The sequence below is a fragment of the Cavia porcellus genome, unplaced genomic scaffold (genome assembly GCF_034190915.1).
Source record: "Cavia porcellus strain 051 isolate PalLab524CR breed Dunkin Hartley unplaced genomic scaffold, mCavPor4.1 scaffold_6, whole genome shotgun sequence".
NCBI lineage: Eukaryota > Metazoa > Chordata > Mammalia > Rodentia > Caviidae > Cavia > Cavia porcellus.
Window position 1 is genome coordinate 56378583 of NW_026947489.1, and position 13311 is coordinate 56391893.

General features: G+C 58.2%; 1 protein-coding gene across 1 annotated transcript in view; it reads left to right on the forward strand.

Annotated features, from left to right (window-relative positions):
- The window catches only part of Sspo (SCO-spondin), a 47096-nt gene that overhangs the window by 2340 nt on the left and 31445 nt on the right, over positions 1-13311 (forward strand). The window contains exons 7-35 of the mRNA XM_063249737.1: positions 929-1087; positions 1173-1252; positions 1636-1788; positions 2068-2239; positions 2403-2643; positions 2923-3067; positions 3704-3821; positions 4277-4452; positions 4535-4762; positions 4900-5065; positions 5243-5477; positions 6079-6268; positions 6374-6468; positions 6689-6945; positions 7213-7347; positions 8035-8231; positions 8324-8451; positions 8530-8639; positions 9076-9225; positions 9330-9423; positions 9505-9674; positions 9807-10040; positions 10225-10446; positions 10874-11110; positions 11740-11831; positions 11915-12149; positions 12260-12412; positions 12504-12899; positions 12981-13131. Coding sequence (XP_063105807.1) covers positions 929-1087; positions 1173-1252; positions 1636-1788; positions 2068-2239; positions 2403-2643; positions 2923-3067; positions 3704-3821; positions 4277-4452; positions 4535-4762; positions 4900-5065; positions 5243-5477; positions 6079-6268; positions 6374-6468; positions 6689-6945; positions 7213-7347; positions 8035-8231; positions 8324-8451; positions 8530-8639; positions 9076-9225; positions 9330-9423; positions 9505-9674; positions 9807-10040; positions 10225-10446; positions 10874-11110; positions 11740-11831; positions 11915-12149; positions 12260-12412; positions 12504-12899; positions 12981-13131 — 5119 coding nt within the window. The remainder of the gene's footprint in view (positions 1-928; positions 1088-1172; positions 1253-1635; positions 1789-2067; positions 2240-2402; positions 2644-2922; positions 3068-3703; positions 3822-4276; positions 4453-4534; positions 4763-4899; positions 5066-5242; positions 5478-6078; positions 6269-6373; positions 6469-6688; positions 6946-7212; positions 7348-8034; positions 8232-8323; positions 8452-8529; positions 8640-9075; positions 9226-9329; positions 9424-9504; positions 9675-9806; positions 10041-10224; positions 10447-10873; positions 11111-11739; positions 11832-11914; positions 12150-12259; positions 12413-12503; positions 12900-12980; positions 13132-13311) is intronic.

Here is a 13311-nt window from a genome sequence, read left to right on the forward strand (position 1 = left end):
TGGTGTGGTGATGCATATGTGATATGTGTATGAGGCTGTATGTATTGAATGGTGTGTATATAGAGTTATGTGTGTGGCACATGTGTATATATGACAGGTGAGTGATATTGTGTGTGGTATATGTATATTTGTGTGTAATTTGTACATGTGTGTGGTGTGTGTGAGGTATGTGTGTGATAGTGTGTATGGCATATGAATGGTGTGTGTGCTGTGTATGTTGTGTGTATATGTGTGATACTTTTTATGGTGTGTTTCTATACATGGTGTGTACATATGGTGCATGTGCATGTGTTATATGTATGGTATATGTGTTGTATATTGTGGTCTTTATATGTAGTGTTGTGTGCATGTGTGTATGGTGTGTGTGGTATGTGTTGTATCTTACTCTCTTAAGAGCATGCATAGCTCCACTTCAGGAAAACAAGGGCTGAGCTCTTTAGAACTGCAAGATTTCTTCCCTCCCCAGGCCATTGGAGCCCTATGGTGGTGGGCAAAGAATGTGGCTCCTGGTGGCCTGATGACTGCCCTGTCTTAGTTATATTTCTTGCCACTAAGACAAAATACCTCACATACAAAGTTAAAGAAGGAAAGGTCTGTTTGGCTTACAGTTTGTAGAGGTTTCAGTCCATATTTGGCTGGCTCCAAGGCAGGGTGTCTTGGCAGGGGGCCATCACTGAAGAGAACAGTTCATGGCACCCACAAGATAGCAAAGGCAACAAAGGAGCCAGACAAACCCCTTTCTGTCCCTTATATTGTATACCAGCTACTCACCCACCCGAGGGTGAGTGTAGCACTCAAACCCTTAATCCTATCTAGAATGATGCCCTTCATGCCAACATCACACACTCAAGATTCAGCCACCTCTGAAAAAGCCCTATGACTGCATAGGAGGACATTTAGACAGAAACCATAATATGCCTCTTCCCAGGGCTGAGCCTGCAGTGGCAGGGGGACTGGTTGGTGCTGTCTGGGGACCTGGGAGTCGTTGTGCGGCTGGACAGGTCCAGTTCAGTCTCAGTCTCCGTGGACCACGAGCTCCAGGGACGGACACAGGGCCTCTGTGGACTCTACAGTGGTCGGCAGGAGGGTAGGTAGGGTGCGGCTTGGGGGCTGGAGCAGGGAGGAAGCAGAGACAAGATCAAGGTCCAGCCCTCTGCTCCACACCTCCTCAGATGACTTCATGGAGCCAGGGGGGAGGCTGGCTATGCTGGCTGCCACCTTTGGAAATTCCTGGAGACTCCCTGGCTCTGAGGTAAGATTGCCATCCTAGGCCCCGGCTGCCTGTCTGGACACCCCCTGCCTTTGCTCCTGGCTGGAGGATACAGGCCATGTCCAGGGGCAGGACCTCAGGAGCAGAGTGGACAGACCCCATATCCCATAGGAAGTTCCATTACATTCCTGTGAACTGACCATCCAGGGGATGCTGCCACTGAACTTGTCACCACTGGCTCTGGTCCTTTAGCTTCTCTAACTCCTGCCTTTGGCTGACTATAGCCCAGCTCCTCGATCCACCTGGCCCTGTCATTTTGCTACCTTTCACAGCCAGGATGTGGGCTGGTGAGTATAACAATGAGGACTCTGGTGGCAAATATCCCTCATCACTCATCGCTGTCTGCCTGGTCTGTTTGTCCCCAGCCTGGGTGTCTGGATGCAGTAGAGGCTGTCCAGGGCTGTGAGGGCCCCATGGAGGGCGCAGAAGCAGGTATGCAGCCTGGTCAGCTGCGGGCTGAGGCCCAGGACGTGTGCCACCAGCTACTGGAGGGTGCATTCAGCCAATGCCATGCCCAGGTATGGATGGCATAGAAGTGGCGACCTACTCTAGAGGGCAGGAATCTCACAAGGAGTCAGAGAGGTGCTAACTAGGTGACCTGGTCCTATCACAAGATTGCACTGACAATTGGCCACCCCTTCCCTGTCCTAGGCTTTATCTCTAGGGACAAGATAGGGTCATGTGTGATGTCTAAGGTTGCTTTCAGCATTCACCCTGTTTGATTTTAAGTCAGGGCCGGATGAAAGCAAGAGGTGGGAGGTGCCAGCAGGAAGGTCTTTGCTGTTCTTTTTTGGCAGGTTCCCCCTGATGAGTACCATGAGGCCTGCCTCTTTGCCTACTGCACAGGAGCTACAGCGGGCAGCGGCCAAGATGGCCGGCGGGAGGCTGTGTGCGCCACCTTTGCCAACTTTGCCCAGGCCTGCGCCAGGCAGCACATTCACGTGCACTGGAGGAAGCCCGGCTTCTGTGGTATGGCCTGGCCTGCCATCCTGAGGGATGCACCAAGGGCCCTTGAGTGAGCCCTGTTTCCTGAGGGCTCAGTCACCCCCTGTGGCCCTTCTGGCTATCTTCCATGGTCTCCAGCTCTGTGGAGCCCATGGGAGCCCCTCACAGCCCACTCCTGTACCCCCAGAGCGCCTGTGCCCAGGAGGCCAGCTCTACTCCGACTGCATCTCATCCTGCCCAGCCAGCTGCTCCATGGTGGGCCAGGGTGAGGAGGGGCCCTGTGGGGAAGACTGTGTGAGCGGCTGTGAGTGCCCACCAGGGCTTTTCTGGGATGGCACCCACTGTGTACCTGCTGCCAGCTGCCCCTGCTACCACCGGCGCCAGCGATATGCCCCTGGCGACACCGTTCACCAGCGGTGCAACCCATGGTGGGTCCTCAAGCCTTGTTGGGAGTGGCAGTCATGTGATTCCCTTGGATCCCTCATTTTGTCCTGGGGGATCAAAACCTGCCTCCACCTCAGTGGTCATTCCTTAGGGGCTCTGCACAAGGCTTGTGACCTCTCCTGGCATGACTGACAGCCCTTAACCTCTACTCTTTCCAGTGGAGGTGAGGGTGGAGGTGCTAGGAAAGGAAGATGCCAGCTCAGTCTCTCTATCTGGGTTAGGGCCGATACCACAGTGCCCTGTTCTACCCCATATGTTCACAGTGTGTGCCAGGGTGGCCGCTGGCATTGTGCTCAGGCCCCATGCCCTGCTGAATGTGCAGTAGGCGGTGACGGGCATTACCTCACCTTTGATGGACGGAGTTTCTCCTTCCGGGGTGGCTCAGGGTGCCGCTACATCCTGGTGCAGGTGGGCAGAAGACAAACTCTGGGAAGAGGGTCTTAACAGATTAGGGCTCTCCTGGGAGGTCCCTGGGGGAGGCAACAGTAAGGAATGTACCAAATAAATAAACAAAATACATTGCCCTAAAGGAAAAGCCCAGAGAGGGCAATGCAGAATGTCTCCAGCCAGTCCCCACCTCCTCCTGAGCTGCGAAATAGGACCTCTTTCACAGACTGGGCTGGATTTGCCACAGGCCACTTCACACGTCACTGCCACTGGACAAAGGATCCCTCCTCCCACCAACCTTTCCCATAAAGTTGGGTCACATGTGTACAGATGAACATACATGCCCACAGGTGGAAAGGGAAATCTCCCCCACATGCATACCTGCACATACGGGCACATGCAATCATGTGATCACATGTACGTGCACATGCATGTAACACCTGCACATGTGTGCACACAGACACACACCCATGCATACAAGCCCTGGGAAGAGTCAAGCTCTTACCTCATGGGCTGCCTGGCTAGGACATGCTCACAACTTTGTGGGTGGGTGGTTCCTGCAGTGAGATGGAAGAAGGTGAGAAGGTAGAGGTCAGTAGAGGTCTGCTTAAGGAGCCTGAATGGCTGCCCTGCTCCTGTCCTCTCTGTCTGCTCTAGGACCATGCTCAGGAGCAGTTGCTGATGGTGCTGGAGCATGGGGCCTGCAACTCTGGGAGCTGCCTCCATGCCCTCTCTGTCTACCTGGAGGACACCCACATCCAGCTCCGACACTCAGGTAGCCAAGGCTCTCTCCCGTGGGTATCTACCATGCCTGCTGTCCCTTCCCCCTTGCCTGCTGGACTCAGTCACCATCCAGCATCTGTTCTCCACACTGCCTGACACAACTCCTGCAGCCAAAATCACAGCCTAAATTTCCCCACACTCCCATCTCTGAGGGAGACATACAGTCCAGAGGACATTTTCCAGGCCATCTTTCATTCTGCCCTCACCAATAAGTCATGCAATTAAGAGGGTCCAAAGGCCTTGGACATGCCCAGACCAGGTGGACCGCTCTGAGTCATGGTCCCTCCAACTTCCCCAACCCATTCTGAGTCCTTGGGTCACACAGAGAGAGTGAGCTTTGCAGGGTCCCAGTCTGACCCAGAGCCTCTCGGCTCCCATCCAAAGCCTTTCCTTTTGCGATGCCCCCTCCTGCCGGCTGCCCCACCCCATGTCAGGCCACTATTCCAGGAGCTGTGCTGGTGGACGGGCAGGATGTGAGTGTGCCCTGGACTGGCACTGCAGGCCTCCATGTCTCCCAAGCCTCTTCCACCTTCCTGCTGCTGCACTGGTCTGGGGCCCAGGTCCTCTGGGGAGTGGCCGACCCTGCAGCCTACATCACCCTAGACCCCCGCCATGCCCACCAGGTATGCCAGGAGGTGGGTAAGGGGCTAGGTGGGGTTGTAACTTAACTGGATTTGACCACTTTGCACATCCTCCATGGCCCAGATGCAAGGACTATGTGGCACCTTCACCTGGAACCAGCAGGACGACTTCCTGACACCGGCTGGTGATGTGGAGACCAGCATTGCTGCCTTTGCTAGCAAGTTCCAGGTGGCAGATGGTAGCGGGTGCCCTCCAGGGGATAGTGCTCTGCTCTCCCCCTGCAGCACCCACTCCCAGAGCCTGGCTTTTGCAGAGGCAGCCTGTGCCATCCTGCATGGCCCGGCCTTCCAGGTAACGGGGGTGGTCTTTTCCATACCTGTACAGCTAAGGGACCAAAGGGTATGCTACAGGACACAGGAAGACAATAATGGGGAACAAGTGGATGGGGGGTTCTGAAGAAAAACTGACTCCTTTCCTCTCTCCTAAAGGCATGCCACAGGCTGGTGGACAGGGAGCCCTTCCAGCTGCGTTGCTTGGCAGCTGTGTGTGGCTGTGCCCCTGAGAAGGATTGCCGGTGCCCAGTGCTCTCTGCCTATGCACGCCGCTGTGCCCAGGAGGGTGCCCTGCTGCTCTGGAGGAACCAGACCCTCTGCCGTGAGTCCCTAAAGCCCAGTTGCTCTCCCCTAATCCCTACCTCTGCCCCTACTAGGAGGAAAGGTCAGGGCCTCACACCTTGGTAGATTTCTGGACTTTTCCTATTGTGGAACCACAAGGGATATAGGGCCCAAGGAGGTGGCTATGCCTCTGATTTGCATCTGTTCCTGTGTCTAGCTGTCCCATGTCCTGATGGCCAGATGTACCAGGAGTGTGCCCCAGCATGTGGTCATCACTGCGGGGAGCCAGAGGATTGTGACAAGCTGGGCAGCTGTGTGGCTGGCTGTAACTGCCCCCCAGGGCTGCTGTGGGACCCTGAGGGCCAGTGTGTGACCCCCAGCTTGTGCATCTGTCAGCTTGGAGACCGTCGCTATACCCCTGGCAGTGTCACCCTAAAGGACTGCAACCACTGGTGAGGGTGGGGCCGTCTCTGGGGTAAGGGGAGGCACTGTGGGATGAAGAGGGGTCTTGCGAGAGAATGGGTTGGGCTGTGCTGCTGCAGGGTGACAGCACAAAAGGGGAGCAGATCCTTCCCCTTGGCGGGACAGGGCTCTTTTGAGTCCAGCAAGCACTTTCATGTACTCTGACCACTTAATGAAGTAGAAGGTGGGAGATGGGGTTCCCACTGTGCAGATGAGGAACCTGGGCCTCAGATAGGTTGGACATGTTACTGCTAAGAGACCAAGGTAGGACCAGGCTTGAGGGGACAGGGCTGAGAGCCGAGCTTGGCGGGTTTGGTAGGCTCTGGTGAGATCCCTCTCCTCTCTGGGTAGGGTATGGGGTGATTTAATACCCCTAGCCTCCTCCAGACCTCCCAGAATGGTCCCCCGGAGCTGGGGTGACTGTCCTGTCCCAGGACTGCTGGCACAGGCCAACTCCCTGCACTGTTGGCAAGCTTTGGGGGTGAGCTACTCAGCGGCCCAGCATCTGGATTCCTGAGGCTCTTGCCAGGTCAGTGGGTCCTGGAGGCAGAGGCCACTGGGCCTGGTTCTGATTCTCTCTCTCCTCGGCAGTGTCTGCCAGGAGAGGGGCCTCTGGAACTGCACGGCTCACCACTGCCCCCCACAGCGGGCCTTCTGTCCCTGGGAGCTTGTCTATGCCCCCGGCGCCTGCCTCCTCACCTGTGACAGCCCTAGTGCTAACCACTCCTGCCCTGCGGGCAACACTGATGGCTGTGTCTGTCCCCCGGGCACTGTGCTGCTGGTGAGGCTGTGGAGGGGTTGTGTGGAGCACCAGGGTGGCCAGCCTTGCACCAGGGCACTGCCCTGCTCCCAGCTGCCCAAAACAGCATCCCCATCCTCTTCCCAGGATGAACACTGTGTGCTTCCTGACCTCTGTCCCTGCCATCATAGTGGCCAGTGGTACCCGCCTAATGCCACCATCCAGGAGGACTGCAATATTTGGTATGCCCAGCCCTGGGACCTGTAACCTGACCTGTGACTGCCCGGTTCCCCTGAATGGCACGTTGCCCTCTGCTAGAAGCGATAGGGTGGCTGGAGGGGTGGGACATCCATATGGCCTGGGTGCCCTGTGCCGAGGGCCTATGTTGCTGAGCCTGGACTGGCTATGTGCAGCTCCCAAGATCCTGTCCTCAGTGATTCTGTCTCCATCCCTTGCTCACAGTGTGTGCCAGGGCCGGCAGTGGCACTGCACAGGCCAGCGGTGCAGCAGGTGGTGCCAGGCATTGGGCGCCCACCACTATGTGACATTTGATGGGCTGTCCTTCACCTTCCCTGGGGCCTGTGAGTATCTGCTGGTGCGAGAGGCTGGTGGCCGCTTCAGCGTCTCTGCTCAGAACCTGCCCTGTGGGGCCAGTGGCCTCACCTGCACCAAGGCCCTGACTGTGCGTCTGGAGAGCACTGTTATCTACATGCTCAGAGGTGGCTGGTTGACATCCCAAAGGGTGGGGGAGGCATCACAGCTCACAGTGTGGTGGGGACCAGGTTGTCCTTAGTGTGATGGGACTGATGGCTCTTCTCCTATGAATCATAATTCTTGATTGCTCCAAAAATCAAGGCCCAGAGAAATCTGGTGACCTGCCCAAGGTCACAGAGGTAGAGAAGCAAAAAAATGTCTGACAGGGGAGTCTAAGAGGGACTCGCTGGACCCAGGAGACCTCTCCCTTGAATGCCTCTCTTCCTCCACAGGCCGGGCAGTGACAGTGAATGGGTTGCCCATAAAACCCCCCAAGATCTACTCAGGCCTTGGCTTGGGCCTGCACCATGCTGGCCTCTTCTTGCTGCTGACGACACGCCTGGGCCTCAGCCTGCTCTGGGATGGAGGTCAGTCCTGGCCCTCAGGCACCTGACCCACACCTGACCATAGCACCTCCAGGCTGGACTCCCCTAAACCATCCCTGCCAAGGCCTGCCTCGCTCCAGGGTCAAGGCTGAGACCCCAGCATCACCTACAGGAGCAATTTCCAGCATGAAAACCACATCAGGACCCCTGTCCTCCTACCCTCCACTGGGTACCCCATCCTGGTGCTGCCCCCACCTCCCAGCCCACACAAGTGGTCAGAGTTTCCAAATTGTTTTCATAATTCTATTTTCCTTCATAGTGAAAGCAATACCTCCTCATCCAAGAAACATTTAGAAAATACCAACTTTTAGGGAAAAGAAATGAAAATAGATCTCCTAACATTCCACCACCCAAGCACAAGCAGTTGATGTGTTAGAAATGTAACTGTTGGTAAGTTGAGAGAAACCAAAATACCCGATTATGGACCTGGCCCAGCAAGGGCTGTAGGGCCTCAAAAATCTCAGGATTTCTGTCCAGATAGAACTGATAGAGGAGTTCCATGTCCTCCAAATATCTGTCTCTTTATTTACCACACATCACACCCCAAAATAGGAGGGAATCAGGACCCTTGTTGGACCCTATGCAGGACAGTGTTATGCACCTCAGATTTTCTTCCCACCCTGATCTGCTGAGGGCCAGTGGAGTCATTTGGGACTGTGCCACCGCTAGGTACCCGGGTACTGGTGCAGCTCTCCCCCAACTTCCGTGGTCGTGTGGCTGGCCTGTGTGGAGACTTTGATGGTGATGCCAGCAATGACCTGAGGAGCCGCCAAGGAGTCCTGGAGCCCACAGCTGAGCTGGCAGCCCACTCCTGGCGCCTCAATCCCTTGTGCCCCGAGCCGGGAGACCTACTGCATCCCTGCACTGTGAGCATGGGCGGGACAGAGGGCCAGGAGGTAGAGCAGCTCTGGGGTCCGGCAGGTGGCCCTGGGGCTGCAGACAGTATCCTGTGCTGCAGGTCAATGCCCACCGGGCAGCCTGGGCCCGGGCCCACTGTGGGACGATGCTGCAGCCGCTGTTTGCCCGATGCCACGCAGAGGTGCCCCCGCAGCAGCACTATGAGTGGTGTGTGTACGATGCCTGCAGGTGAGGAGGACTGGTTGTGGGGCATGTGGGGTGCTGAGAAGAGGAAGGGGGCACTGGGCTGATGGCTCCCTCCCACAGCTGTGATTCGGGGGGTGACTGTGAGTGTCTCTGCTCGGCCATTGCCACCTATGCGGATGAGTGCTCCAGGCATGGGCACCATGTGCGCTGGCGCAGCCAGGAGCTCTGCCGTGAGTGTACCCTGCCCCCAGCCCTGTCTCCACTCCATCCCTTGAAGGGTGCCCTCCTACCTCCTCCTTAAATGTTGCCCAAGGTCAAACACATACAGGGTGCTTTGTGCCCACCTGATGATTTTTCTAGATGAACCAAACATGCAAGAACAGCACCCCTGGGGGCTGGGGATTTAGCTCAGCAGCATAAGCGCCTGCCTTGCAAGCAGGCAGTCGTGAGTTCGATCCCTGGTACCGATAAAAAGGAAAAAGACACACACACACACACAAAGAACAGCACCCCTGTAGGGTCGATGCATCCCAACTCACCATGGGATGCTCAGCATGGGGTGGTGTGTGTCCACGCCACACACCTGTGTCACACCTTCAGCCCGCTCACCTTGCTTCCTGGTGCCCTTGTGCCTCTATGATCCCAGCCTCTCTCTTCTCCACACAGCCCTACAGTGCGAAGGGGGACAGGTGTATGAAGCCTGTGGCCCCGTGTGTCCCCCCACCTGCCCTGATCACCGTCCTGCACCTGGATGGCACTGCCAGGCTGTCACCTGTGTGGAGGGCTGCTTCTGCCCCTCGGGGGCTCTGCTGCATGGTGTGTGGTCAAGATGGCAGAGGCCATGGGGCAGTGGGACTGGGAAAGTGCCACAGGCCATTGCAGTGAGGTTGAGCCCTGAGTCCCATGCTCTGTGACCCCAGGAGGAGACTGTGTGGAGCCAGCTGCCTGTCCCTGTGAGTTCGATGGTAGCTTCTTCCCACCAGGGACAGTGCTGCAGAAGGACTGTGGAAACTGGTGAGTGAGGCCCCCTGGGAGAAGCCTAGTCCCCTGGCCCATCAAGCCCTTTTGTGACTGATCCTAGGATACTGTGCTCAGCACATGTCAGGACAGTCAGTGGCATTGCGGGGGTGACAGCCCCTTCTGTGAGGAGCTGGTACCTCAGTGTGCAGAAGGAGAGGCTCAATGCCAGGACAGTGGACACTGTGTGCCACATGAGTGGCTTTGTGACAATCAGGACGACTGTGGTGATGGCTCAGATGAGGAGGGTAAGTGTCTTTGCCTGCGTGAGGCAGTGTCCCAAGAGTGGCTTCTTGAGTTGCCATTTCCTTTGCCAAGAGCAATGACCTGAGCGGGTAAGGGGCAGGAAGGGTGCTCTCTGACCCCAGTGTCTATGCCAGGCTGTGCCACCCCAGGCTGTGAGCAGGGCCAGATGTCTTGCCGCTCTGGGCACTGCGTTTCCCTGGCCCTGCTCTGTGATGGGCAGGACAATTGTGGAGATGGCACAGATGAACAGGGCTGCCTGTGCCCCTCTGATGCAATGACCTGTGCTGATGGGCGCTGTCTGCCCCTGGCTCTGCTGTGTGATGGGCACCCCGACTGTCTGGATGCTGCTGATGAGGAGTCCTGCCTGGGTGAGTAGTCTCTGCTCTGAACCTCAGCCCACCTACTACCCCAGATCCAGCATCTAGTGAACCCCAATCCCTCCACTCCTCTGCCAGGGCCCACAGGTGAAGCTGGCATGAATGAGTGCATGGGTGGGAGCACCCCAGACAGTGAGAATGAGGGCAGGGACCAGCTCCTTCTTTCTGGCTGCAGGGCAGGTGAGCTGCATCCCTGGGGAGCTGTCCTGCCTCGATGGCTCCTGTGTGGGGGCCTTCCAGCTGTGTGACGGCGTCTGGGACTGCCCAGATGGAGCTGACGAGGGGCCTGGACACTGCCCCCTGCCTTCTCTGCCCATGCCTCCTTCTGGCACCATACCTAGCCCCTTCACGGGCTCCCTGGAAAGTGCTCAAAGTCCCCTGGGCAGTGCCAGCCCTGGTGAGGCTCCCACAGGAGATGGGTACAAAAGCTGGAGGTCTGACCCCCCAAGGAGGGAATATAGGAGGGCATCTCAGAGGCCTGCATTGGGCAGGGCCCTGGGGCTAGAGACTAGAAGGAATGAAGTGGAAATTCCAGCTTTTTCCAGTGGAAATTCTGGGAGGCTAAGGTGGGAGCGGATTGCTGGAAGGAATGGGGCGGGGTGGTGGAGGAGAGGTGTTTGAGAGGCCCTGAGATCCCAACCTTGTTTTCTTGCCTCCCTCTGAGCACCTGGAGGGTCTAATGCAGCTGGGGGTGGGGGGCAGGGCGCAGGACTAGTGGGACCCTAAGAGGGGATGAAGGGAGGTGGGCACCTCAGGCGAGGCTCAAGGCCAGGCTGGGCGGGGGGAAGCCCGTGGCTCAGATCTTCCCCACCCCCATTCCTCAGCGCCCTGCAGCCCCTCGGAGTTCGCTTGTAGCAGCGGTGAGTGCGCCCCCCGTGGCTGGCGCTGCGACCAGGAGGAAGACTGCGCTGACGGCAGCGATGAGCTGGGCTGCACGGAGCCCTGTGCGCCGCATCTCGTGCTCTGTGCCCGTGACAGCTCCCACTGCTTGTCCCTGGGCCAGCTGTGCGATGGCGAGCCCCAGTGCCCAGACGGCTGGGACGAGAGTCCAGAGACCTGTGGTGAGAATGGCCTCCCAGGACACCCCACCTTTGCTCCTTGCTGGGCACGCGTGGGAGCCATCTAGACTGGGACAGGTCTGGGGACAGGAGTTTGAAGGACTTCTGTGTTCTGTGAAACGTTGAGACTTTGCTTTTCCTTGCTGCCCTGGAGAAGACAGAAGAAAAGGCTTTTGTCTGTGCTCATACTGGGGCAAGAACCGGCTAGAAGGCGGGTGGTCCCTGCCACCCCTGAGCCTGGCAAAATCAGCCATTCAGGTGCCTGTCACTTCTCCAAAGAGGAGGTGTCTGCAGGCCCTGTTAGGACCCCAGTTTCTTGGTTGTCTCCACTTGCCTCCCTCCTCCTGTGCCTTGGCCTCTCTGCCACCCGCTGGGGGAGGGGACCTCAGGGCACAGGAGTAAGGGGTGCCTTGGTGCCCACAGGATCCACCCAGGCTTGGCGGCTTCTGCTGTGGCCTGGCCCCCTGACTGTGCCTAGAGCCCCAGTGCTCTGCAGTGGGTTCCTTGACTGTCCCCAGGGTGAGGATGAGCTGGGGTGTGATATGGACCTATTCTTCTCCAGGGGGTCCAAGGCAGGGGTGAACCAGGAAGTAGCCCCAATTTCTTGCTGACTAGTTTTCTCTTTTCCCCAGGGGGGCTGCCAGCTCCAGGAGACCACAATGGGACAGGGGTCCCCTGCCCAGAATACTCATGCCCCAATGGCATCTGCATTGGCTTCCAGCAGGTAAGGGTAGGAACAGGGGTGGGGGAGACAGAGTCAATGTGTCCCTAAGCCCAGATCAAGCCCTGAGCCTGTCACATCCCCAGGTGTGTGATGGGCAGCCTGACTGTGAAACTGCCCTGGGGAAGGCAGAGCGCTCCCCTGAGGAGCAGGCTTGTGGGGTCTGGGGACCCTGGAACCCGTGGGAGCCATGCAGTCAGACCTGTGGGTCTGGGGTACAAAGCCGAAGTCGTCACTGCTCCCCACCTGGACTCCCAGTGCTGCAGCGCTGCCTGGGCCCTGAGCACCAGTCTCAGGCCTGCTTTGCCAAGGCCTGCCCAGGTGACGGTTGGGGACTCCAGGGAGGTACAGGGACAGAGGGAACAGGGGAGTCCACTGGGCCCTGCCCTGCCTCATGTCCCTCCTTGCCCTCATGGTTCGTCCTCTTGCAGTGGACGGTGTGTGGGGCTCCTGGTCTCCCTGGTCCCCGTGCTCTGAGTCATGTGGGGGCACCATGATGCGGCAGCGGCAGTGTCACCCTCCCCAGAATGGGGGCCGGGCCTGTGCCCTGCTGCCTGGGGACCCTCCCAGCATCCAAGAGACCAGTGAGTGACAGGAAGAGCATCCAGGTGGGGATTGGGGACCCCATGGAACACAGCCACCCCTGACCTTCATTTTGGTTCTGCTCCCTTGCAGAGCCTTGCCCTCAGGATGGCTGCCCCAACGCCACCTGCTCTGGGGAGCTGGTGTTCTGGCCCTGTGCCCCCTGTCCTCTGACCTGTGACGATGTCTCTAGCCAGGCTACGTGCCCGCCTGAGCAGCCCTGCAGCAGCCCAGGTGCGGGGGCTCTGGGCCTATGGTCTGAGGCAACTATGCTACATATCAACACTTACCCTGCCACTTCCTCAGGTTGCTGGTGCCCTGAAGGGCAGGTGCTGGGCAACGAAGGGCAGTGCATGTGGCCCCAGCAATGCCCCTGCCTGGTGGATGGTACCCACTACTGGCCTGGGCAGCAAATCAAGGCTGGCTGCCAGCTCTGTGTCTGCCAGGATGGGCGGCCCCGGCGCTGCAGACCCAACCCAGACTGTGCTGGTGAGCACCTCCTGCAATGGCCCTTCCCTGGGGTCCCAGTGGGGCTCCCACCTCTCATCCTGGCCCTGATTTCCTCCTCAGTGAACTGTGGCTGGTCCTCCTGGTCCCCCTGGGCTGAGTGCCTGGGCCCCTGTGGGAGCCAGAGCATCCAGTGGTCCTTCCGGAGCCCCAACAACCCCCGCCAGTCTGGCCGAGGTCGCCAGTGCCTTGGCATCCACCGCAAGGCCCGCAGGTAGCGGCTGGAGCCCGGCCCCGCACTTCTACCTCCCACACAGGAGGCTTCCTGCCTGCCCTTCCCAGGATGGGCACCTTGCATCTCCTCCGGACCCCAAGTGTGGGGCCTGCTCTCTGCCTTCTTGTCTAAACGCTGGAACTCCCTGGGGGCTCCAGGCTTCTGCTTCAGCTTTGTGGC